This window comes from Zea mays, chromosome 2, assembly GCF_902167145.1.
Source record: "Zea mays cultivar B73 chromosome 2, Zm-B73-REFERENCE-NAM-5.0, whole genome shotgun sequence".
Taxonomy (NCBI): Eukaryota; Viridiplantae; Streptophyta; class Magnoliopsida; order Poales; family Poaceae; genus Zea; species Zea mays.
This window is the reverse complement of record NC_050097.1, coordinates 201501522-201524210: the sequence shown is the minus strand read 5'-3', so window position 1 is coordinate 201524210 and position 22689 is coordinate 201501522. Positions and strand designations below refer to the sequence as shown.

At 47.3% G+C, this 22689-nt stretch overlaps 1 protein-coding gene across 1 annotated transcript; it reads left to right on the top strand.

The window, feature by feature from the left end:
- Nucleotides 1–9711: 9711 nt before the first annotated feature.
- On the top strand, nt 9712–14599 carry LOC100304245 (Kinesin-like protein KIN-7G). Its single transcript, NM_001165690.2, has 14 exons — nt 9712–9938; nt 10302–10490; nt 10591–10680; nt 10792–10892; nt 11020–11133; nt 11234–11315; nt 11430–11497; nt 11582–11647; nt 11754–11878; nt 12013–12346; nt 12475–12591; nt 12677–13435; nt 13634–13932; nt 14027–14599. The coding sequence occupies exons 2-14, from the start codon at nt 10325–10327 to the stop codon at nt 14325–14327; spliced, it is 2622 nt and encodes an 873-aa protein (NP_001159162.2). The 5' UTR covers nt 9712–9938; nt 10302–10324; the 3' UTR covers nt 14328–14599.
- Nucleotides 14600–22689: the final 8090 nt, after the last annotated feature.

The following is a 22689-nucleotide window of genomic DNA, read 5'->3' as shown; positions in this document are numbered from 1 at the left end:
CCGCCGATGCTTATGTAAGCTATCGGGCTGAATAGGTCCATGTGGAGTAACTCAAGCGGCCTGTCGGTTGTCATGATGTTCTTGTGTGGATGATGAACACCAACTTGCTTCCCTGCTTGACATGCGCTACAAGTCCTGTCTTTCTCAAAATGAACATTTGTTAGTCCCAAAATGTGTTCTCCCTTTAGAAGCTTGTGAAGATTCTTCATCACAACGTGGGCTAGTCGGCGATGCCAGAGCCAACCCATGTTAGTCTTAGCAATTAAGCAAGTGTCGAGTTCAGCTCTATTAAAATCAACTAAGTATAGCTGACCCTCTAACACTCCCTTAAATGCTACTGAATCATCACTTCTTCTAAAGACAGTAACACCTATATCCATAAAAAGACAGTTGTAACCCATTTTACATAATTGAGAAACTGAAAGCAAGTTATAGTCTAAAGAATCTACAAGAAAAACATTGGAAATAGAATGGTCAGGTGATATAGCAATTTTACCAAGTCCTTTGACCAAACCTTGATTTTCATCCCCGAATGTGATAGCTCTTTGGGGATCATGGTTTTTCTCATAGGAGGAGAACATCCTTTTCTTCCCAGTCATGTGGTTTGTGCACCCGCTATCAATTATCCAACTTGAGCCCCCGGATGCATAAACCTACAAAACAAATTTAGGTCTTGTTCTTAGGTACCCAAACGGTCTTGGGTCCTTTCACATTAGAAACAAGCACCTTGGGTACCCAAACACAAGTTTTTGAGCCCTTGTGTTTGGCCCCAACATATTTGGCAACTATTTTGCCTGATTTGTTAGTGAGCACATAGGAAGCATCAAAATTCTTAAATGAAATATTAGGTTCATTTGATGTTATAGGAGATTTCTTTTTATGCAATTTAACATGGGTTGATTGCCTAGAGCTAGATGCCTCACTCTTATACATAAAAGCATGATGAGAGCCAGAGTAAGACTTCCTAGAGTAAATTCTCCTAATTTTGTGTTTGGGATAACCAGCAGGGTATAAAATGTAACCCTCGTTATCCTGAACCATGGGAGCCTTGCCCTTAACAAAGTTAAACACTTTCTTAGGGGCATTAAGCTTGACATTGTCTCCCTGTTGGAAGCCAATGCCATCCTTAATGCCTGGGCGTCTCCCACTATAGAGCATGCTTCTAGCAAAGTTAAATTTTTCATTTTCTAAGTCATGCTCATTAATTTTGGCACTAAGTTGAGCTATGTGATCATTTTGTTGTTTAATTAAGGCCAGGTGATCATGAATAGCATTAACATTAATATCTCTACATCTAGTACAAATAGTAGCATGCTCAATGGTAGATGTAGAGGGTTTGCAAACATTTATTTCATCAATCTTAGCATGTAAAATAGCATTTTCATTCTTAAGATTGGAAATCGAAATATTGCAAACATTTAAATCTTTAGCTTTAGCAATTAATTTTTCATTCTCAATTCTAAGGCTAGAGAGTGATGCACTCAACTTGTCAATCTTATTAATTAAACTAGAATTATCATTCTTAAGGTTGACAAGAGAGTCATCACTAACATTTAATTTCTCAACCTTAGCAATCAATTTATCGTTCTCAAATCTAAGGTTGGAAATAGTGTCATGGCAAGTGCTTAGCTCACTAGTTAATTTTTCACATTTTTCTATCTCCTGAGCATAAGCATTTTTAACTTTAACATGCTTCTTATTTTCTTTAATAAGGAAGTCCTCTTGGATATCCAAGAGTTCATCCTTCTCATGAATAGCACTAATCAATTCATTCAACTTTTCTTTTTGTTGCATGTTTAAGTTGGCAAAAAGGGTGAGCAAATCATCTTCATCATCATTGGAGCTAGCCTCATCACTAGATGTTGCATATTTAGTGGAAGCTCTAGATTTTACCTTCTTCTTTTTGTCGTCTTTTGCCATGAGGCACTTGTGGCCGACATTGGGGAAGAGAAGACCCTTATTGACGGCGATGTTTGCGGCGTCCTCGTCGGAGGAGGAGTAGGTAGAGCTCTCATCGGAGTCCCACTCCCGACAAACATGGGCATCACCGCCCTTCTTCTTGTAGTACCTCTTCTTTTCCTTCTTCTTTCCCCTCTTGTCGTTATCCCTGTCACTATCACTAGACAAAGGACATTTAGCGATAAAATGACCGGGCTTACCACATTTGTAGCAAACCTTCTTGGAGCGGGATTTGTAATCCTTCCCCCTCTTTTGCTTGAGGATTTGGCGGAAGCTCTTGATGATGAGCGCCATTTCCTCGTTGTCGAGCTTGGAGGCGTCGATGGTGAGTCTACTTGATGTAGACTCTTCTTTCTTCTCCTCCGTCGCCTTGAATGCGACGGGTTGCATATCGGGTGTGTAGGAGGCGCCTTGCTCGATGATTTTCTTGGAGCCTTTGATCATCAATTCAAAGCTCACAAATTTTCCTATAACCTCATCAGGAGACATTAGCTTGTATCTAGGATCACCATGAATTAATTGAACTTGTGTAGGATTAAGAAAAACGAGTGATCTTAGAATAACCTTGACCATTTCATGGTCATCCCATTTGGTGCTCCCGAGGTTGCGCACTTGGTTCACCAAGGTCTTGAGCCGGTTGTACATTGCGTGTGGCTTCTCCCCTTGGTGAAGCATGAAGTGACCGAGCTCCCCCTCGATCGTTTCCCTCTTGGTGATCTTGGTCACCTCGTCTCCTTCGTGCGCGGTCTTGAGCACGTCCCAAATTTCTTTGGCACTTTTCAATCCTTGCACCTTATTATACTCCTCTCGACTTAGAGAGGCGAGGAGTATAGTTGTGGCTTGGGAGTTGAAATGCCGGATTTGGGCTACCTCGTCCGAGTCATAGCCTTCATCCCCCACGGATGGTTCCTGCGCACCAAATTCAACAATGTCCCAAATACTAGCGTGGAGTGAGGTTAGATGGTGCCTCATTTTGTCACTCCACATACAATAATCTTCACCGTAAAAATCGGAGGTTTGCCTAGTGGGACGGAAAGTAAAGGAGTGTGTTTGGAAATGCGAGGATAGCGTAAGGGGATCTTACTAAACTTCTTGCGCTCATGGCGCTTAGAAGTGACGGACGGCGTGTCGGATCCGGAGGTGGAAGGCAACGAAGAATCGGTCTCGTAGAGACCACTTTCTTCATTTTCTTCTTCTTGTCGCCACTCCGGTGCGACTTGACGCGGGGAGGTGATTCCTCCCTCTTCTTGTTGCCGGACTCTCCCGATGGAGCTTTCCCGTGGCTTGTAGCGGGTTTCTCGCCGGTCACCATCTCCTTCTTGGCGTGAGCTCCCGACATAACTTCGAGCGGTTAGGCTCTAATGAAGTACCGAGCTCTAATACCAATTGAAAGTCGCCTAGAGGGGGGGTGAATAGGCAAATCAGAAATTTATAAAGTTTAAGCACAACTACAAGTCGGGGTTAGCGTTAGAAATATAATCGAGTCCAAAAGAGATGGTGAAAACAAATCACAAGCAAATAAGAGCGGATGACACGGTGATTTGTTTTACCGAGGTTCGGTTCTTGCAAACCTACTCCCCGTTGAGGTGGTCACAAAGACCGGGTCTCTTTCAACCCTTTCCCTCTCTCAAATGGTCACTTAGACCGAGTGAGCTTCTCTTCTCAATCAATTGGGACACTTAGTCCCCGCAAGGACCACCACACAATTGGTGTCTCTTGCTTTGATTACAAAGAACTTGGAAGCAAGAATAGAGGAAGAAGAAAGCCAACCAAGCAACAAGAACAACAAAAGAACACAAGTCGATCTTCTCACAAGTCCTAAAAACTAGAGTTGAATTGTGGACTTTGATTCGATCAGTGGCTTTGATTTGTGTCTTGGAGTGTTGTGTATTGCTCTTGTATTGAATGAGGAGTAGTGAATACTTGGGTGTCTTGAAGAGTGGTGGTTGGGGGTATTTATAGCCCCAACCACCAAAATGGTCGTTGGCGAAGGCTGCTGTCGAAGGGCGCACCAGACAGTCCGGTGCGCCACTGGACACTGTTCGGTGCGCCAGCCACGTCACCCAACTGTTAGGGTTCGACCGTTGGAGCTTCTGACATGTGGGCCACCGGACAGTCCGGTGGTGCACCGGATAGGTTCTGTTCACTGTCCGGTGCGCCATCTGGCGCCTGCTGTGACTTCTGCGCCCGCAGTTGCACTGTTCACTGTTCACTGTAGACTTTTGCAGACGACCGTTAGCGTAGTTAGCCGTTGCTCCGCTGGCACACCGGACAGTCCGGTGAATTATACCGGAGTGGCTCCGAGAAAACCCAAAGCTAGCAAGTTGGAGTTGATCCACCCTGGTGCACCGGACACTGTCCGGTGGCACACCGGACAGTCCGGTGCGCCAGACCAGGGCTGCCTTCGGTTGTCTTTTGCTCTTTTTATTTGAACCCTTTCTTGGACTTTTTATTGGTTTGTGTTGAACCTTTGGGACCTGTAGAACTTATAATCTAGAGCAAACTAGTTAGTTCAATTATTTGTGTTGGGCAATTCAACCACCAAAATCATTTAGGAAAAGGTGTGAGCCTATTTCCCTTTCAGGTACAGCTGGTGTCCTTGATCCCTCGGTGTGGGCATCCACTGGAAATTCATAATGTTGAGTTCCCACAGGCTGCCCGTCAATCTGGCTAAGGAAGCTACCATATTGAGACATGACCTGGTTCCAATCACTTCCCATTCTATGTAACAGAAGCAGAACAAACATGACATAAATGAACTGAACAATTGCTAATGAATTAACGCAAACATACTGAAACATAACTGAATAATAATTGTAGTAGTTCAAACGGTTTGAGTTTACAACGAACACAACACTCCAAACCCACAAAAGCATGATCATACAAACCGTGGCACCATTTGAAGTTTTTGTCATACAGACGTGGCTACCATACATACTAAATTACTTGTAGTCAAGTAAAACCTAGATACTAGTAGGGATATGTGTCGTCGGTTGAGTAGTCACGACCATCGTCGTAGCCGACAAGTTCGTCATAGTTAATTGGTGACTCTTCTTCTATCAGAAGCTCGTCTTCTGAAGCATCTTCTATCAGAAGCTCCTCTACTGGCTCGTCTTGTCGCGGAATTTCGTTTACTTGACAGTTATGCATATTGTGTACTTCCCATTGGGTTTGCACTACTACGTCTTCAAGATCCTTGGCGAGGTCGTCAATCTCGACTAATGCTCGGTTCATTTCATCCAACAAAGGTGAGTTGAAAGGCTGGAAGGCTGATTTCATGACATCAACGATGTCACAACTACGCTTTTGAACAACTCTGAGCAAAGTAGCCAGTGCTTTACGGAGCTTTTCGTTCTCCGATTCCATGGCCTACATGAAACACAGTCTTCTATTAGTTAACACGCCCTACAAATTAATGTTGAACTATCGTAAACAAACTTGTGCATATACCCCATGACTAAATAGTTTTGATCAACCCTAAAACCATGCATGTACATACCACCTGGCAGTACAATAAACACAACATAAATCAGGGAGAACACAGTGTGGACACATCCAATTTGTATGTATTTGTGTGCAGAAAATTATCTTAAATGTCCAGCTGTTTTCAAATACATATTATAGACCGTGTTCATGAAAAAGGGCTCGAGATCTGGGAGAACGGACAAAACAATTAGGTTTTCATGGATCAAGTGAATGTTCATCAAAAGGAATGCTCCGGATCTGGGAGAACATACCCCGAAAACCCTAAATGCCTTGGCCCAAATTCGGTATACAAAACACATCACAATACAAATTACGGTCATCAATCGGAAGTATACGCAATGGATTTATGTAGATCGAACCTTGTTCTTCTCGGATCTGGTTCGGTGGAGCGAATCGAAGAGGAAGACGACGGCGGCGACGAGCTTCGCTTCCTTTTGTCGCCAAGCTTGGATGAACTCGGCGGACGACGAAGTCGTTTGCCGATGGCGACTCTCCGGCGACGAGCTGGGGGAACCTCGCTTCCAACTTCGGTTGCGGTGGGTCGCAACTCGTCGGTTGCAAGAGCTAGGCCTGGGCAAAAAGAACCGGAACCGAGGAACCGAACCGAAATAACCGAGAACCGGAACCGAACTAACCGAACCGAAGGAACCGTTATGAAATTCGGTTCTGATTTTTTGAGAACCGAAAGAGATATTTTCGGTTCTGCACTCCAAAGAACCGAAAGAACCGAAAGAACCGAAAAACCCAAAAGTATTAGATTCAATTTGTTACATGTGTTTGTAACTTCGGATGTTGTGTTATCGACTTATGTTGAACCTCTAATCATCCATGTATTATCTATGAAATTATAGTCATTGTGCACTTGTCGTTGTTTGTGGGAAGATGTTGCTGAAATTTCTCACAAAAGTTGTCATTATTCATAATTTTAGAGTGGCTGTTACAGTTCGGTTAGAACCGAGGAACCGAACCGAAGAACCGAGAACCGAACTAGTCGGTTCTGATTTCTTGATCTTGCTATTTCGGTTCTAGTTTTTGAAGAACCGAATTTCTACAAGAACCGAGGAACCGAACCGAACCGAACCGAAGAACCGAATGCCCAGGCCTAGCAAGAGCTGTCACCTCTACGCCGCCAGACCTGCCCGCGCAAGCCCTCTTCTCTCCCACCTGCCTCGATGCCGGCGACGAAGCACGCCGGATCGAGGGCTCGGCCCCGGGAGATGCAGTCGCCAGCGCGTGGTAGGAAGAGGCGAAAGTTTCCTCACGGCGGCTGGTGGATCCGTCGCGCGAATAGCGCACGGTGGGCACCCTCCACATTTAGAGTCTCTGGCACATCCTCTATACTTTAGGGGACTCTTTAGAGGACCTTGTTGGAGGCATAGGGGACCTGACCGCCCCCCTACGTTTAGCGGATAGGAGCCTTTAGCGGCTCTTGTTGGAGGCTGCCTAAGTGCAGCCGCAATAGCATAGGTAGGACACTCTTTATAGTTACATCAATGTCATCTATATATTATACTATAGTAAATATTGTAAATATTTGCAATGGTATATCTATAGTATGCATCTATAACTGTTTTAAATATTTAATATACTCTCCATCTCGGTTTCTGCGTATAAGATTAATCCATGTTTATAGGTAGTAACACTCTCTTTCTTCATTTAATTTGTTGCCACATAGAATAGATGCTCGCCTGGATTTTTTATAGAGAGCTGACTATGCACCAGGGCAACCGCAATGGTGTAGATAGCACACTATCTATAGCAATACTTATGTCATATATATACTATGTTATAGTATATCTTTGCAATAGTGTATCTATAGTAGATATCTATAACTGTTTTTAATAATTATGCTATTCACAATGAGGATTCACTCTTTCCAACGCTGTCACATCATTAAAAGTGTCATGAAGTTAAGAATAAAACAATGTCTCAATGCAAAAAAATCACTTTACTGTTTCATAGACTAACATACAAATTAAATGATGTAACTCGATGACCAATAGAAATTAGTAAAATATGTAAAGATGAAATAAAACACTCCAAATGGATGTTTCACATGGTTTTCAAGACCTTCGAAAACGAATTAACGTTGTTCATCCTTATGAAACTAGTTTCATCCTATGAAACCCAATTCTCCTAAATGTTATGACACGTCATCAAAAAATTTGATGTGACACACTATTAAATGTGCATGAAACTATTATTAATAATAGCCTTAATATACTCTCTGCACCACCTTAGTTTAATATACTCTCTGCACCACCTTAGTTTCTGCGTATAGGGTTACTCCAGATTCATAGTAATAGGTAGCAGCATTTTCTTTATTTCATTTGTTGGCACGTAGGATAGATGCTGACATATATTTCTTATAGAGAGTTGATTGTGCACCATTACGGCTGCCCTGATTAGAGATGGCATAATGTGATTCAGGCATTCAACCCTATTCATCACAGAGAATTCTTCTATTAAGAAATATATAGATGCGATTGGAATATGGATTTGGCCAAAATTAAGAACTTTTAATTATTCTAATAAATCTTAAAAGGTATATTCATGTGTGCATATGGGAAAGTAGCAAACATTTTTCTCCTACCTTGCTAGTTGAAGTGGGGATGACATAGGTATGTTTGGTTTCTCTGACTAAAATTTAGTCTGTTTTACGTCAAATTGTTTGGACGCCAATTGCAAATATTAATTGTACATGTGAAGACTAAACGGTGAGAAATTTAATAAACCTAAGTAATCTATAACTAATAAATGTTTACTGTAGCATCACATGGTGAATCATGGACTAACTAGCATTATTAGATTTGTCTTATCATTTAGTCCTCATCTATGTAATTAATTTTGTAATTAGACTATATTCAATACTTTTAACTATCATCTAAACATCCAATGTAGGGGTCTCCTTAGCCATCTAAACTGCGAAAGGGTCTCTAGTTGAGTTGATTAGGTGTTATGAGTAGCACTCCTTAGGTTCTGAATTCGAATCCTAGTAGAGATGAATTTTAGACAGAGATTAAAAAAAAGGCAACTTGCTAGTTCTCCTGGTTGTGAGTCAAGAGATAGACTGACCTATAAACTGGTGGATCCTCGTGTAGGAGCTGAGAGTGCTCAAAGCACGAGTAAAATTTGCCTATAGAAACTTTCGTGACCTTATTTGGTCGAGGTTATGATTGAGCTTCTTATTAATATAACAAGGTGGGGTAGCCTTTTCCTACCACCCGACTTTTTTTATCTTGTGGCACTACTTGAGCGGCTTACATCTTGCATTCATTTATTGTATGTTGTAGCACTAGTGAATTCCAATAGCAGTGGGTACACTAAAGCAATTTCATGAGTTCGTTAATCTCATCTTGGTTCCACCCAAACAATAAAATCGTAACACTGACAATAAAACAAATTGACTCGAAGAAGGAGATGAACACAGAAGAGCCAATCTAATTTTCTTTCTTAGATTGACAAGAAAGAAACCATAAATTTAGATAGGAAGGACTCTCTCGTGCAGCCGCCCGCCGGGCATGTCGATGTTATTAAGTTGCTCTCCACCTTGAGCACAAAGAAGTGATCGTTCCAGCTGACGATGATGTACGTGTCAGCACGACCTGGCTCGCGTTCGTCGTGTCGCTGATCTCGCGCCAGATGTATGCCAAAAAAATGACATGGTACCGGACAAGGACGTGAAGCGCGCTCTCCGGCTCGAAGAAGCCGACGAAGCTAGGCCTTGACGCCTTGTAGTGATGCACTGTGATGGGCAATGTCTGGGACGCGAGGATGGTCCAGGTCGAAGCGTCGGTCCAGGAACTGCGCCTTGTCGTCGCGGAGCTTCCTCCACTTCGACGAGCCATCCCGAATGAGCGCGTGCGCGCGTCCAGCTCCGGCCGGGTGGAAATCGTCGCGCGGGGCCGAGGGCGAGGCCAGACCGGCGATCCACGATGCGGGGCCGGGGCCGGGACCGGGGCCACGCGATTGGACAGACGAAGCAGAGAGAGCAGCGACAAAGAGACATCGCGGTGCAGGAAACCTCGATCATGGCATCAACCTGGACGTCAGTCACTTTAGGGCCAAAATAGCGTCCATGCTAGTTCCCTAATAAAAAAATTTCGGACTGGTTATATTTAGCAACTGCCTCTGCTCTTGCTGCCGCTTCCGCAGGAGGTCATCGCCATGCGCTCAACCACCGCCATCGCCGCTCACACGCAGGTCCACCGTGAACGTCGTAGACTACGATAATTGATTGGCGTCCACCTAAGATAGTATAAAATTAAAAAAAAAGAAGAAAACAGCATGCCTCCCCTACGATTTTCCTTTTTTTACTTTTTTGTTTTCTAGCCAAGGAACCACCCGTCATCTTTTCTTGTCCCGCTCGGCCAGCTCCATTCCTTCTCCTCCTCCTCTTTCCTTGCGCGAAGGAGAGGAGGAGGAAGCGCTTCGCCTGTATTATCCTATAGCTTTCACCAAGCCCACGAACCACCGTCGTCGTCTTGCCGGAGGTAACGACGATCGACCTCTGTTTGTCTTGGATGCTGCATTGGTTTCACTTGCTACGCATGGAGCACGGAGCGTGTCGTTGACTGCTGGTGGTGACGCGCCCCTTTCTGCCTCGTATCCCACCGCGACCTCTGCGCGGGGAGGCCGGTCGCCGCCCGCGCGGCCAGCATCGACCGCACTCTTTTTCTGGGTCATTGCTTGCTAGCAGGCCTCTACTTGTGCCAGGCGCTGTTGCTATCTCACGCTGCATTCTGCACCCGATACGCATGGACACGATGTTGTTTTGGTTGTGCGTGCGTGATGCGTGTGAGCGTCCAGTAATGGGTTAGATTGCATGCTTGTTTGTTTTCGTGCTGGATCGACAGCAAGCAAGCGCGGAGTAGAGCAAATGGCTAGCGAGGAGCGGATCTTGGTGTCGGTGCGACTGCGGCCGGTGAACGCACGAGAGGCGGAGCGCGGTGATGGCTCCGACTGGGAGTGCACGAGCACGACCACCCTCATGTTCCGCGGCAACATCCCTGAGCGCGCCATGTTCCCCGCCTCCTACACCTACGGTGGGTGATAATGCATGCATCCTTCTCGCTCTGCTACATCGCTCGCGTTTCAAAAGATAAAAAATTCATGTTGCTCTCCTTGTCCTCCGCGCTTTTTCAGACAGGGTGTTCAACCCGAAGTGCAGCACGCGCCAGGTGTACGAGGAAGGGGCTAAGCAGGTGGCCCTGTCGGTGCTCAGCGGCATCAATTGTACCTACGCTTCTTCTTCAGAAGCAACACCGATTACATATTTCACGGCACTGAGATGCAACTGTTCTCTTACACAAATTTTCTTCTCTGTCTGAAACCTCTTCATGGCAGCAAGCATATTTGCGTACGGTCAGACGAGCAGCGGGAAGACGTACACGATGGTCGGCATCACGGAGCGCAGCATGTCAGACATCTACGACTACATTGACAAGGTCGACTGATGGCTGCTGCACAACTATCGGTTCATTTGATTTTGTCTGAATCAAATCACGTGTCACTTTTTTCTATTTTGTTGTGATTTCTCGCTCGACTCCAACGTTCTCTTCTGGTCTCCTGCAGCATCCCGAGAGGGAATTCGTCCTGAAATTTTCGGCGATGGAGATATACAACGAAGCCGTGAGGGATCTCTTAAGACCTGATGCAACACAACTAAGGCTACTGGATGATCCAGAGGTGAACTGCTCTTGAAGGTTACCTAAAAAAGGATGCAAATTTCTTACGTGTATGTCAAGCTCATGTTTATCTACATGTGTGCCATTCTTGATCTGGTCAGAAAGGAACTGTGGTAGAGAAACTCACCGAGGAAACTCTCAAGGACAAAGGCCATCTCTTGGAGCTCCTTGCAGTGTGTGAAGGTGCTAAACCAAAGTTTCGTTTTCTTTTCCGTTTTCCATTCGAAGAAATGAGATTGCAAGAAGCATCTCGTTAGGTTACTTCTAGTGCACTAATCCTCTGTGTGCCTAGGATAGCTCAAAGACAGATCGGGGAAACTTCTATGAATGAAGCGAGCTCCAGATCTCATCAGATACTCAGATTGGTTGGCCCTTGTATAGTACTGAATGATGTGCGGATGTTTTAGCAGAAATTAGTTTTTGTTCTAAAAAACTTGTGTAAGTTGCAGACGATCGAGAGTTCAGCAAAGCAGTTCATGGGACGAGGAAACTCAAGCACCCTTCTGGCTTGTGTGGTATGGATCTCTACCATGCTATATTTTCTTATCACATCTCAAGTATAGTAGTTGTTCCATGTATTTCCGTCTTATTATACTTTTTTCATTTCTTCCATCTGGGCAGAATTTTGTTGATTTAGCAGGAAGTGAGCGTGCCTCTCAGACACAATCAGCTGGTATGAGGCTTAAGGAAGGCAGCCACATTAACAGAAGCCTGCTAACTTTGGGAAAGGTCATTCGCCAACTCAGGTCTGTTAAGGTGCTCTAGCCATCTGTCTTTGGCGGATAAAACCACAATTCCAATCATATTAGTGCTACTTTTGCAATTTGTCTTGAGCCAAATGATACAACAAGTGAATCTGGACAACTCATTTCTGATGCAGCAAGGGAAGAAATGGGCATATCCCTTACAGAGATTCAAAGCTCACTCGCATATTGCAGTCATCTTTAGGCGGCAACGCGAGAACTGCTATTATCTGCACAATGAGCCCAGCACACTGCCATATCGAGCAGTCCAGGAACACACTTTTGTTTGCAAATTGTGCTAAAAATGTAGTTACTGACGCAAAGGTCAATGTGGTGATGTCTGACAAGGTGTTAGTGAAACATCTTCAGAGAGAAATTGCAAGGCTAGAGAATGAGTTGAAGTTTCATGGATCAGCCTATACCAGCAATCATGCTGATGCTTTGAGAGAAAAAGATGAGCTGATCAAACAGGTGTTGTTACTCCCAACGAGTCCTTGTCTTTTGTGTCCGCATTCATGACATTTGTGTTGCAATATTCTTTGTTCATTTTTAAAAATCTATGTTGTTTTGCGAATGAAAAAAATGTTGTGGACTTTTAGCTCGAAGAACAATTGAAGGAATTGATGGGGCAGAAAGAAACCGTTCAGTCTCAACTTGACAATTTTCGTAGAGTTGCAATAGATGAAAATTTTGATGACCATGCAATAAGACAATGGGTATCTATTCTATTATTGCTACACTTTATTATAAAACCATACAATGATCTTCTTAATGACATACTAATTGGCTTCCTTTTGACAGGATCAACGAAATAGGTCTTCAGAGTCCCTTCCACATAATGTGTCTGAAGATGCTCTTTCTTCTTTTGATACTTACGATGTTGTTTATGGAGAACAAGATGGTCTAGGCCCAAAAGCATTTGATGTACATCCAATATCTATCTTGCATCAACCAAGAAACCATATTTCTGATAACATTCAGATATATCAACCAAATAAGGAGGCTTCCTCAGAGGTCTCTGAGGAGCATTGCAAGGAAGTCCAGTGCATCGAAACAAATGAGCTTAGGAGGAGTCCATTATTCTTTCCTGTTGATCGATATCATGTTGGCACAAACATTGATGAAGGAAAGCATGATGAAAACATAACGGACACATCAGACAGTGCCATCAAATTGTACACATGTGATTCTGAGCCATCTTCTGATACCGAAAAAACAAATAATGATGAATCTTTAGCCCTGAAGAGGTGCGTGATAAGCTCTAGGGATAGTGTACTAACTAGAAGCAGAAGTTGCAGAGCTAGCTTTATGGTCATTCCAAATAGTTGGTTTGGTGATTCGTTGGATATGAGAATGACAAGACCAGGTGACATTTTCAAATATTCTCAAAGAAGGCCAAAGAACGTTAGGAGTTTGTATCCTGAAAATGGTCATTGTTCAAATGATCTTACATTCACTTGTAATGAAGAAGATGAAGACGCCATCAACAATGTCGTTGGCATAACAAAAGTGGAAGAGAAGTTAGAAGAGTGTTGTACATCCCAGCTAGAGGGCAATCAGGTACAAGTAGCTTCCTTATAGAAGTGGTCACCCATCAGTTTTGCTTGTGACACCTAGTTAGTTTATGGTCTCAAATTTTCCATTACACAAGCAATAAACAATATTTACCTCTATATACACGCAAATGAATTCCCTAATATCCCAATATTTTTAGTTCATCAAGCTGATTTTGACGTGTGCATATATATTTTTAAGCAGGATGACGTTACTGAAGAAATTTTGGACATAAAACATGCCAATGATGTTGATAAAGATATATCAGTGACCAGTGTCGACTCTCCTTCACGGTGGCCTATTAACTTTGAGAAAAAACAGAAGGAAATCATTGAGTTGTGGCATGAATGCAATGTATCTATAGTACACAGAACATATTTCTTCCTCCTCTTTAAGGGGGACAAAGAAGACAATATTTACTTGGAAGTGGAGCACAGAAGATTATCCTTCATTAAAAGTTCTTTCAGTGTTGCATCTGAGGCTAATGCTGCTGCTACATCAAGGTAGGTTTTGTCATAGCTCCTATCCCTTACTCAAATCGACAAATTTTCATCCCTTTATGTGAAAATGAATTGTGTACATATTTATTCTTAACAGCTTGAGAAATCTTCGGCATGAAAGAGACATGTTGTACAGGCAAATGCTAAGGAGACTCAATCTTTTGGAAAGAGAGAGCCTTTACAACAAATGGGGGATCGATCTTAATTCCAAACAACGAAGACTACAGCTATCACGTCGCATCTGGACACAGACTGACATGGAACACGTGAGGGAAAGTGTCGCTCTTGTCGCAAAACTAGTAGAACACCTGGAGAAGGGGCAGGTCATCAAGGAGATGTTTGGGTTGACCTTCACACTGAACCCACAAGCTGAACGAAGACCTTTTCAGTTGTGTTAGTGCTCATTCCTAAACTAAGCATTGCGATAATGACAATTATGATGGTTGAATGTCTGGATGAGACAACAACAATGGCATAATGGTAAACGATGAATACATAGTAATATAGATCTCTTGTCGGGTCTGAACTCATCCCAACATTGGTTTTCACCAATGTCTGCATATAATTAGTATCACTTATTATACAGACGTGCATGGTGATGCCAACCCTTTGCACCTAACTATATGATGTGTTGGACTATGGTACTATCAAAAGCAAACCACATGAGATGACAACCCTTGCACCCAATTGTATGATGTATTGCTATTCTGATATTTTCTACATCAAATATATATCTAATCTACTTGATTGTTTTGTAAGGTAGAGCAAATGCTATGAAAATGCCAACATTTGTTGTTATGAGCTTGTTCTCCTCCTTTTCTCTTTATAAGAGTCACGTCATGCTATGACCTAACTAACTCAAAAAACTTCGATTATGATTAAACTAAAATGGGAAATATCCTTCCCGTCTTAGCCCCATCCAGGAAACTGCTATCAACTGGATTCATACACTTCTAAATGGCTCAAAAAGACATTTCTAACTCATTTCAAGAGGGCTTCCAACATGATTTCGAAAAAACATTCACCTTGATGTAAAAGAAACATAGAAGTCTATTTTTTGCCATCAAATTATCGCTTGAGTTTGATTTTGACCCTCGAACTCGAAAAAACGAAAACCTTTAGACACCCAACTATTGAAATCAGTCAAGTTTGATGGTTTTAATGTTTAATTACAAAATATAGTTTAATAGGAAGTATATCCTCTACATTACTTTCTCTATAATTGGGTTCAATTACTTTCTCTATAGGAAGTTGAAAGTTGCCTAGAGAGGGTGAATAGGCAAGCGGAAACTTTTTCAACAAAAACTAGAAACGAACTGGGTAAAACCGGTTCAGCCGGTGTCAAAACCGGTTCAACCGGTTTGCACGAGCTCAACTAAATAATGAGATATAAAACTGAATTGATCTCGAAATTCACTCACTTAACTTTGGAAATGAGATGTTCTAGATGATCCACAGGGTTCAAAGTAGTAGATCTGAGAAGGGCACTTCTCAAAATCCACACACCAAAAAGATATAAACAAATCTTCCACGAAATGGTGAGAGAACGAAGAACACGAACAAACACAATGAGCAAGAACACAAGAGACACAAGATTTATCTTGAGGTTCGGTCACACCACCAAGGTGCCCTACTTCCTCGTTGAGGCGCCCACAAAGAGTCGGGTCTCTTTCAACCCTAATCCTCCCTTTGCCGACCACAAAGGTCAAGCCCACACACTAATCTTTGCTCAAATGAGCGGGTAGTACAAACTTTCTTATGGTCTTCCACAAGATTTGGAGACTCATAAGAGGCATCTAGTCATCTAGGAGCTACAAGCTCCAAGAGTAATGAATCCATAAAGAACTAGATGTAGTACCAAAGCTCGAATCAAGAAGAACAAGAAGGATTTGGAGATGAAGCACAAAAATCATAGCTCTTCAATCTCACTCAAAGATTTCTCTCCAAAGATTTGAAATGGGAGAGGCAAGAGGTGTGCGAGAGAGAGTGGGAGGTGTTTCTTAGGTTAGGAATGAAGTTTGAGTCGTGCTCTACTATGGGGAAGAGAGGTAGGAGTGAGTATATATAGGTGGGGCTCCAAAACTAGCTGTTTTTTACTTTTCTGCTCAAAAACCGGCTGAGCCGGTTTTAAAACCGACTGAACCGGTTTCCACCATACTGAATTCTGGTTCAGTGACCGGTTGAGCTGGTGGGTGGACCGGAGTCAAAACCGGCTAAGCTGGTCCAAAACCGACTGAGCTGGTTTTTGAATACCAGCTGAACCAGCCTGAAAACCAGCTGAACCAGTATTTTCTAGAGAGCAATTTTGGCCAAGATAGACTTAAAAGGTTGTACTACATACTTTCACTAAGGATTAATGAAAGTCGCCTAGAGGGGGTGAATAGGCAAATCTGAAATTTATAAAGTTTAAGCACAACTACAAGTCGGGGTTAGCGTTAGAAATAAAGTCGAGTCTGAAAGAGAGGGCGAAAACAAATCACAAGCGAATAAGGAAAATGACACGGTGATTTGTTTTACCGAGGTTCAGTTCTGGCAAACCTACTCCCCATTGAGGTAGTCACAAAGACCGGGTCTCTTTAAACCCTTTCCCTCTCTCAAACGGTCACTTAAACCGAGTGAGCTTTTCTCTTCAATCAAACGGGACACTTAGTCCACTACAAGGACCACCACAACTTGGTGTCTCTTGCTTTGATTACAATTGAGTTGAGAACAAGAAAGGAGGAAGAAGAAAAGCGATCCAAGCACAAGAGCTCAAATGTACACGGCAAAACTCTCTCTTCTAGTCACTAAATACTTTGAGTGGAATTGAGACTTGGAGAGATTTTGATTCACTCTGTCGGTACCCTAAATTAGGGGTACCCTCTTCTACAGTATGAAGGTGTTGTACATGTACAACGTCTCCAGGTCACACGGAGAATGGCACCCGACCCCATCGCATGGGCAGGTCCAAAGGCATCGTGTGGCAAGGGAAGGTAATACATCCCAGGATGTATTACTGGGTCCGGACCCCCGCAGAAGGACACCGGACCCCTGTGCATACAAGTCCGGGGCTCCCAGGAAGGCATGCCGGACCCCTCAGGTAGGCCCCAGGCTCCGTCGAGTAAGGTCCGGGCCTTAGCAAGGTCCCGGGATGGGGAGGACCCCGGCTTGAGTAAGGGTCCGGAGCTGACACGCGTCCAGGCCCTGCGTTCCCCGCTCAGGCAGAAACCCGCTGCTGCCGCGTGGCTTGTGGCCCGTGACATAAGCCAACGGATTGGGCCTGGCGCGAGGCCTATAACGCCACGCAACATCTGCATTCATTGCGGAAAGGACGCGCCGCCTACCACCACGCTGTCGAGCGATGTGCCCTCTCAGCATTTAATGCGTCCTGTCCAATCCGCTGGCAGGCGGCGTCAGGGCCACCCAGCAGACGGCACGCCTATTCAGTCTGTTGGCAAACAGTGCGCTCGTGTCGAGCGGTGCACTGTACTCATCATCCCTTCTGCGAGAGGCTTCCCCTGCACGCCGAGGATACAGAGATCTCGGGTGTCAGGGCACTAGAAGATTGCTCCAGCAGCAAACATTTGTAAACCCAAGTGCTATATTCTTTATGTCCCTGGGCCCACATGTCGGGGCCTAGTACCTTTGTGCATGCTCCCCTTCAGCTATAAAAGGGGAGACATGCGACATTACAGACAGACCCAATCTTAGGCTCACTCAGACACTCACAAGTTCATACAAGCTCACGAGCAATACATCACACAGTGGAGTAGGGTGTTACGCTCCGGCGGCCCGAACCACTCTAAATCTTTGTGTTCTTGTGTTCTACCCGTCTTCCCGACTAACAAGCGAAACGCCTAGGCCCCTCCTCATCTTAGGATTTAGGGCGAGTGCACTCCGCCACCCGGCCAGAGATTTGCTCTCCGACATTTGGCGCGCCAGGTAGGGGCTAGGCATTAGGTTTTTGCTTGTCACCTTGCCCAAGCATGATGGTGCAAATCGTCGAGCACCGTGCCGAGACTTAGGTGGATGTCGTGGTGGAGGAAGAGGATGCTTCCTTCACGCTGCAAGTTCCCAACCACCCCGTGCCAGGCACTGCTGCTGTGCACACCGCACGGCAGCACACGGCTGCACAGACGTCCCGAACTCCATCGAGGGCGACTCCGGGAGCATTGTTAGCGGCCAGGGAGTTGTTGCGACACCCTCCAAGCTCCACGACCTCATCGGGGGCCATGAAGCAATGGCGGGACGACGTCGACCGACTACTCGGTATGGCACATTCTACCTCGACCAGGTCGAGGACGCGGTCATCCCGGCGCCAACACGAGGCGTCATCATCTGTGTGCTCGCCCTCAGTAAGGGGTGCACAGACCAACGACCTCTGGGCAGAACTCAACTGCAGGCGTGCGGGAGAGGATGCCCGGGTCTCTTTGGAAAGAATGCACGAGCGCCGCCAAAACATAGATGGTCGCAACCTCGACCAAGACTTCGCTGCAGTTGCACCACAGGCACCGATGGGCACCCGGCCCCAAACGGGTGTCCCCTTGGCCGGTGTGGGCTGTGCCACTCTTGCGGATCATCTCCACGCGGCATCATGGCCGCCCAAGTTTCGGCCGCACCTGCCGAAAAAGTACGACGGGACATCGAACCCGTCGGAGTTCTTGCAGGTGTACGTCACCGCTATCACGGCAGCAGGTGTAAACACCGCTGTGATGGTGACATATTTTCATGTAGCCTTGTCTGGACCTGCTCGGACCTGGCTCATGAACCTTACCCTGGGGTCAGTCTACTCCTGGGAGGAGCTCTGCGCGCAGTTCATTGCGAACTTCGCCAGTGCTTACCAGCAGCATTGTGTGGAGGCCCACCTCCATGCGGTGAGGCAGGAGCCCGGGGAGACCCTCCGAAAGTTCATCTCCCACTTCACCAAGGTGCGAGGTACTATACCTCGAGTTTCTGATGCTTCCATCATCACGGCCTTCCGACAGGGAGTGCGTGATGAAAAAATGTTGGAGAAGTTGGCCACACATGACGTGGAAACTGTCCCCACACTCTTCGCTCTGGCCGATAAATGCGCAAGAGCCGCCGAGGGCCGTGCATGGCACTCAGCCCCACAAACCGGAGCTATCCAGTCGGGAGGCTTGGGTGCCATCCCCCGGGACGGAAAGAAGAAAAGGAAGAAGGACCGCGACTACTAGAGGCCGCGGTCCACCGCTCTAGTGGTCGCAGCCGTGACCGAAGGCCAGGGCGACCGCAACAAACGCCCACGGCCGTAGAGGGGTAACAACGGCTCATGCCCTGTGCACCCCAACGGTCGCCACAGCGTCGCGGAGTGTCGCGAGATCATTGACCTCGCGAAACACGTCAGTGAGCGGCGTGAGCAGTCTTCCAAAGACGGCTCCCCACCCCGTCGCCGGCCTGGCAAAGAGAAGGTGGACGACGGCGAGGTGGCCGCGGCTGAACGGGACCTTGGTTATCAGTCACCCGAGGGGGACCTGAAGGATGTCTTCGCCGGAGGCTCCTACTCCAATGGAGACAACTAGACGGAACCCCGAGGAACCCCGAGTTCCCCGGTCTCCGGAAACCCTTCTGGACTCCCCACGGGTCTAGGCTACCGGCAGGTACGCGCGGGAGTGGCCACAGCCAAAGACAAGGGCTCCCGTGTCAAATGCAGATGGGAACCTGGGGTCGGGACCTAACCCTGCGGCAAGTACCAAACCAAGAAGGGCTTCGTAACTCTCCCCTAGCTGGGAAGGACCCTCTGAGGTAACAGGAATACACCGACCCAAGGGCAACCATCTAGCTACGACTAGAGGAGTACCTTACCCCGATGCCGAAACATCTCTGTAAGTTCTATCCATAGAGCAGGCCTGAGGGGTCGAAACTGTTTCCCTTTTTTGTAACTAGGTAACGCATACGTGTACGACAACCCGGTGGGGTCTATCTCCATAAACCCGGCCTATTGGTCTGCACACATGCATGACGAGTTATAAAGAAAAACTACCCCCTCAGTTGTGCCCCTATGATAGTTCCATCTTGCTGCTCCATGGCCCTACCTTGCAGTCTTTTAGATGGTACTTTTCATCTAACCCACCCGTACGGTTTCCGTCCGTCTGACATGACGACATCCGAATTGAGCAGCCAAGCTTGCAGTTTAGGGCCCCTGATACGAAAGTTGGGAGGTCCGACAGCCTGGGGGCGGCTCTAGAGAACGGAACCCCGTTCCATGGGGTGGTCCGGAGCCCGTATAGCCGCTCAGCCTAGTCCCGTACCGTGGGCCTGCACGCTCCATCACTCCGTGATGGGTACCTAGTATTTGGGGCTATAAGTCCTGCGGGTCCGACAACCTCGGGACCAGGCTAGAGAATGGACATTAGTCTCCTGGGGTGGTCCGGAGCCCCTGCACTCGCCCAGCCTGGTCCCGTACCATGGGCCTGCACGCTCCACCGCCCTGCGACAAGTGTCCTAGTATCTAGAACCGCGACCCAAGGGGGTCCGGACACGCAACTTGGCCACCCGGACTGAAACCTACGGATCCCAAGCTTGTATCAAAGGATGGCAAATGCCAGTCAGGGAACCCTATGGGTGTACTACTAACGCTTCCTAGCTGAAGCTGTGTATAGATCCAAGTCCCAGCGGGGTTGCCTCCCGAGAATTGTTGACAACATTTTCAGATGCACTGGTATCCAGCCTCAATACAACATGCCTGCATCCCAGGCAGGGGGCCAGGTACTAGGGAGGAGTCAACAACATCGCACACAGCAGAAACAAGTTGAAAATAGATAAGTGCTAATACTGCTTAATAAATAGTACTCTTGAGTACCTTACAAAAAGCGAGAGTATTATATCTGTTTTCAAGTGGAGCCCTAGTTCCATCTCTACTCTACAGGTATGAACTACCTCCACACCGGTAGGGCCGCGGGATAGCTAGCTCCGAGCGGCTCGCCAGCGGAGGCGACCACCTCAGCACCAACGGCGGCGGCCACCGCTGCACCAATGACTCGCCAGCAGCGGCGACCACCTCAACACGAATGCCACTACGAAAAGGTCCTCGCCCCCGTCTTCCTACGGGGGGCGACAACGAGGCCATTAAAGCCAAAGAGTCAGAGGCCTAGCGGCAGGTGGCACTGATGGTCTCGCCAGCGGAGGCAACCACCTCTGTAGTGGGGAGCCTCACCAGCGGCCGCGACCACCTCAGCACCGACGACAGCGGCCACCTGCGCACTAGTGCTGTACCGGCGAATGGCGGATGCCCCAGCGTGCGCAAGGAGGTCCTCGCTCCCGTCCTCACTGCGGGAGTGAGGACAAGACCATCCAAGAACGCAGACGCCACCTCCGCGGCATACGACGTCTTGTACCGCCCCCAGGTGCGGCCGCCGGCGTAGAAGAAGCCGTGGATGTGGCCGACCTACGCACGGCGCGACCATCGCCCGTGCGGTGGACGGGCAGCCATGCCCTGACCAAGCAGCAGGAGGCAGCGCCGGAGGCGGCACCAAAGCCATCCAGGCCGAGGAGCCAGACACGCGGCAGCTGACGGTGCCTGCAGCCGGTCGGTGGTGCCCGCAGTTGGCCGGTCCCGCATACCCGAAGTTCGCCTCCTCCGCAAGGCTGGTGAACGCCCTTCTCCCTCGAATGCTGGAGGAAGAAGCGGACCACCAGCCCATGTGGAAGGCGGGACCCCAACTCGGCTCGCCCTCCTCCCCAGCATGGATGATGAACATCCTTGAAGCTGAGGACAGGAGGGAGGCCGCAGCCCGGCTCGCTTCTCTCCACCACAAGGCTGGTGGTCATCCCTCTAGATGACCACTAGCGGAGAGTTGCGGACGGGCTGCATGATGAAAATCCTTGAAGTCGAACGATGGCAGAAGAGCGCCAACCCCCACGGGGTTGCGCTCCTCTAACAGCAGCAAGAAGAAGACAAGGCTGGCAGCAGCACCACGAGCGTGAGCTCTCCGGTGGTGAGATCGCCAGAGGGGGCGACCCTGACACGGATCCCTCCGGAGAACACCGGCACACCCCATCTGGACGCCCGGAAGGCGGAAGGGCGCGATGAATGCGAGAGGAGCAAGGCCTGGCTACTGCCCGGGAGATCGACCCCTATTTAAAGGCAGATCTCCCCGCTCGCGCCCCAAAGAGTCACGGGCAAAGTTTTCCTCGACGTGCACCAGTGTCACCGCCCTATGACACGGGGGCTAGTCCCCACATGTCATACAGACTGACCAGAAGCACGAAGAAGGCATACCACCGCACAAGGAGCGTGCAACGGCCCCGCAGTTATGTGCCCCTTCATTTGCGGAGCAACCAGCGGTCAGGAAGGCGAACCGCCACACAAGGAGCATGCAACCGCCCCGCGGTTAAACGCTCCCTCATCTTCGCCGAAACCAGCGGTCGAAAAGGCGAACCGCCATGCAAGAAGCGCACAACCGCCCCGCTGTTGTGCGCCCCCTCAGCTTCGCTGCAACAAGCGGTCCAGCATGGGGGCACAGGCCCACATGTCATACAACCGGCACGCCGGTTACCGGGTGCAGAAAAATCGCACCGCCGCTCGCGCCAATGCCACGTCTCCTCGGGGCCGTCACAAAAGACTGAAAAGATAAATTTTCAGAATCAGTGCAGCGACTCGAGGCAGCCCGTGCACGGCCCAGTGGTGGCATTACGTACGAAAATCTTGGGCCAGTCAACCGAGGGAATAGTCGTGGCAGTCGGCATGACCATAGGCGGGCCGGCAGTAATTGCGCCAACAGGCGCGAGGGGGCGGCAGGCCAACTGCTAATCAAGCTTGGC

Coding starts and splice junctions, on each gene's coding strand:
- LOC100304245 (NM_001165690.2), top strand. CDS start 10,325: ATGGCTAGCGAGGAGCGGATCTTGGTGTCGGTGCGACTGCGGCCGGTG. Junction 11,316..11,429: donor GCTCCTTGCAGTGTGTGAAG/GTGCTAAACCAA, acceptor TGCCTAGGATAG/CTCAAAGACAGATCGGGGAA. Junction 13,436..13,633: donor CCCAGCTAGAGGGCAATCAG/GTACAAGTAGCT, acceptor ATTTTTAAGCAG/GATGACGTTACTGAAGAAAT.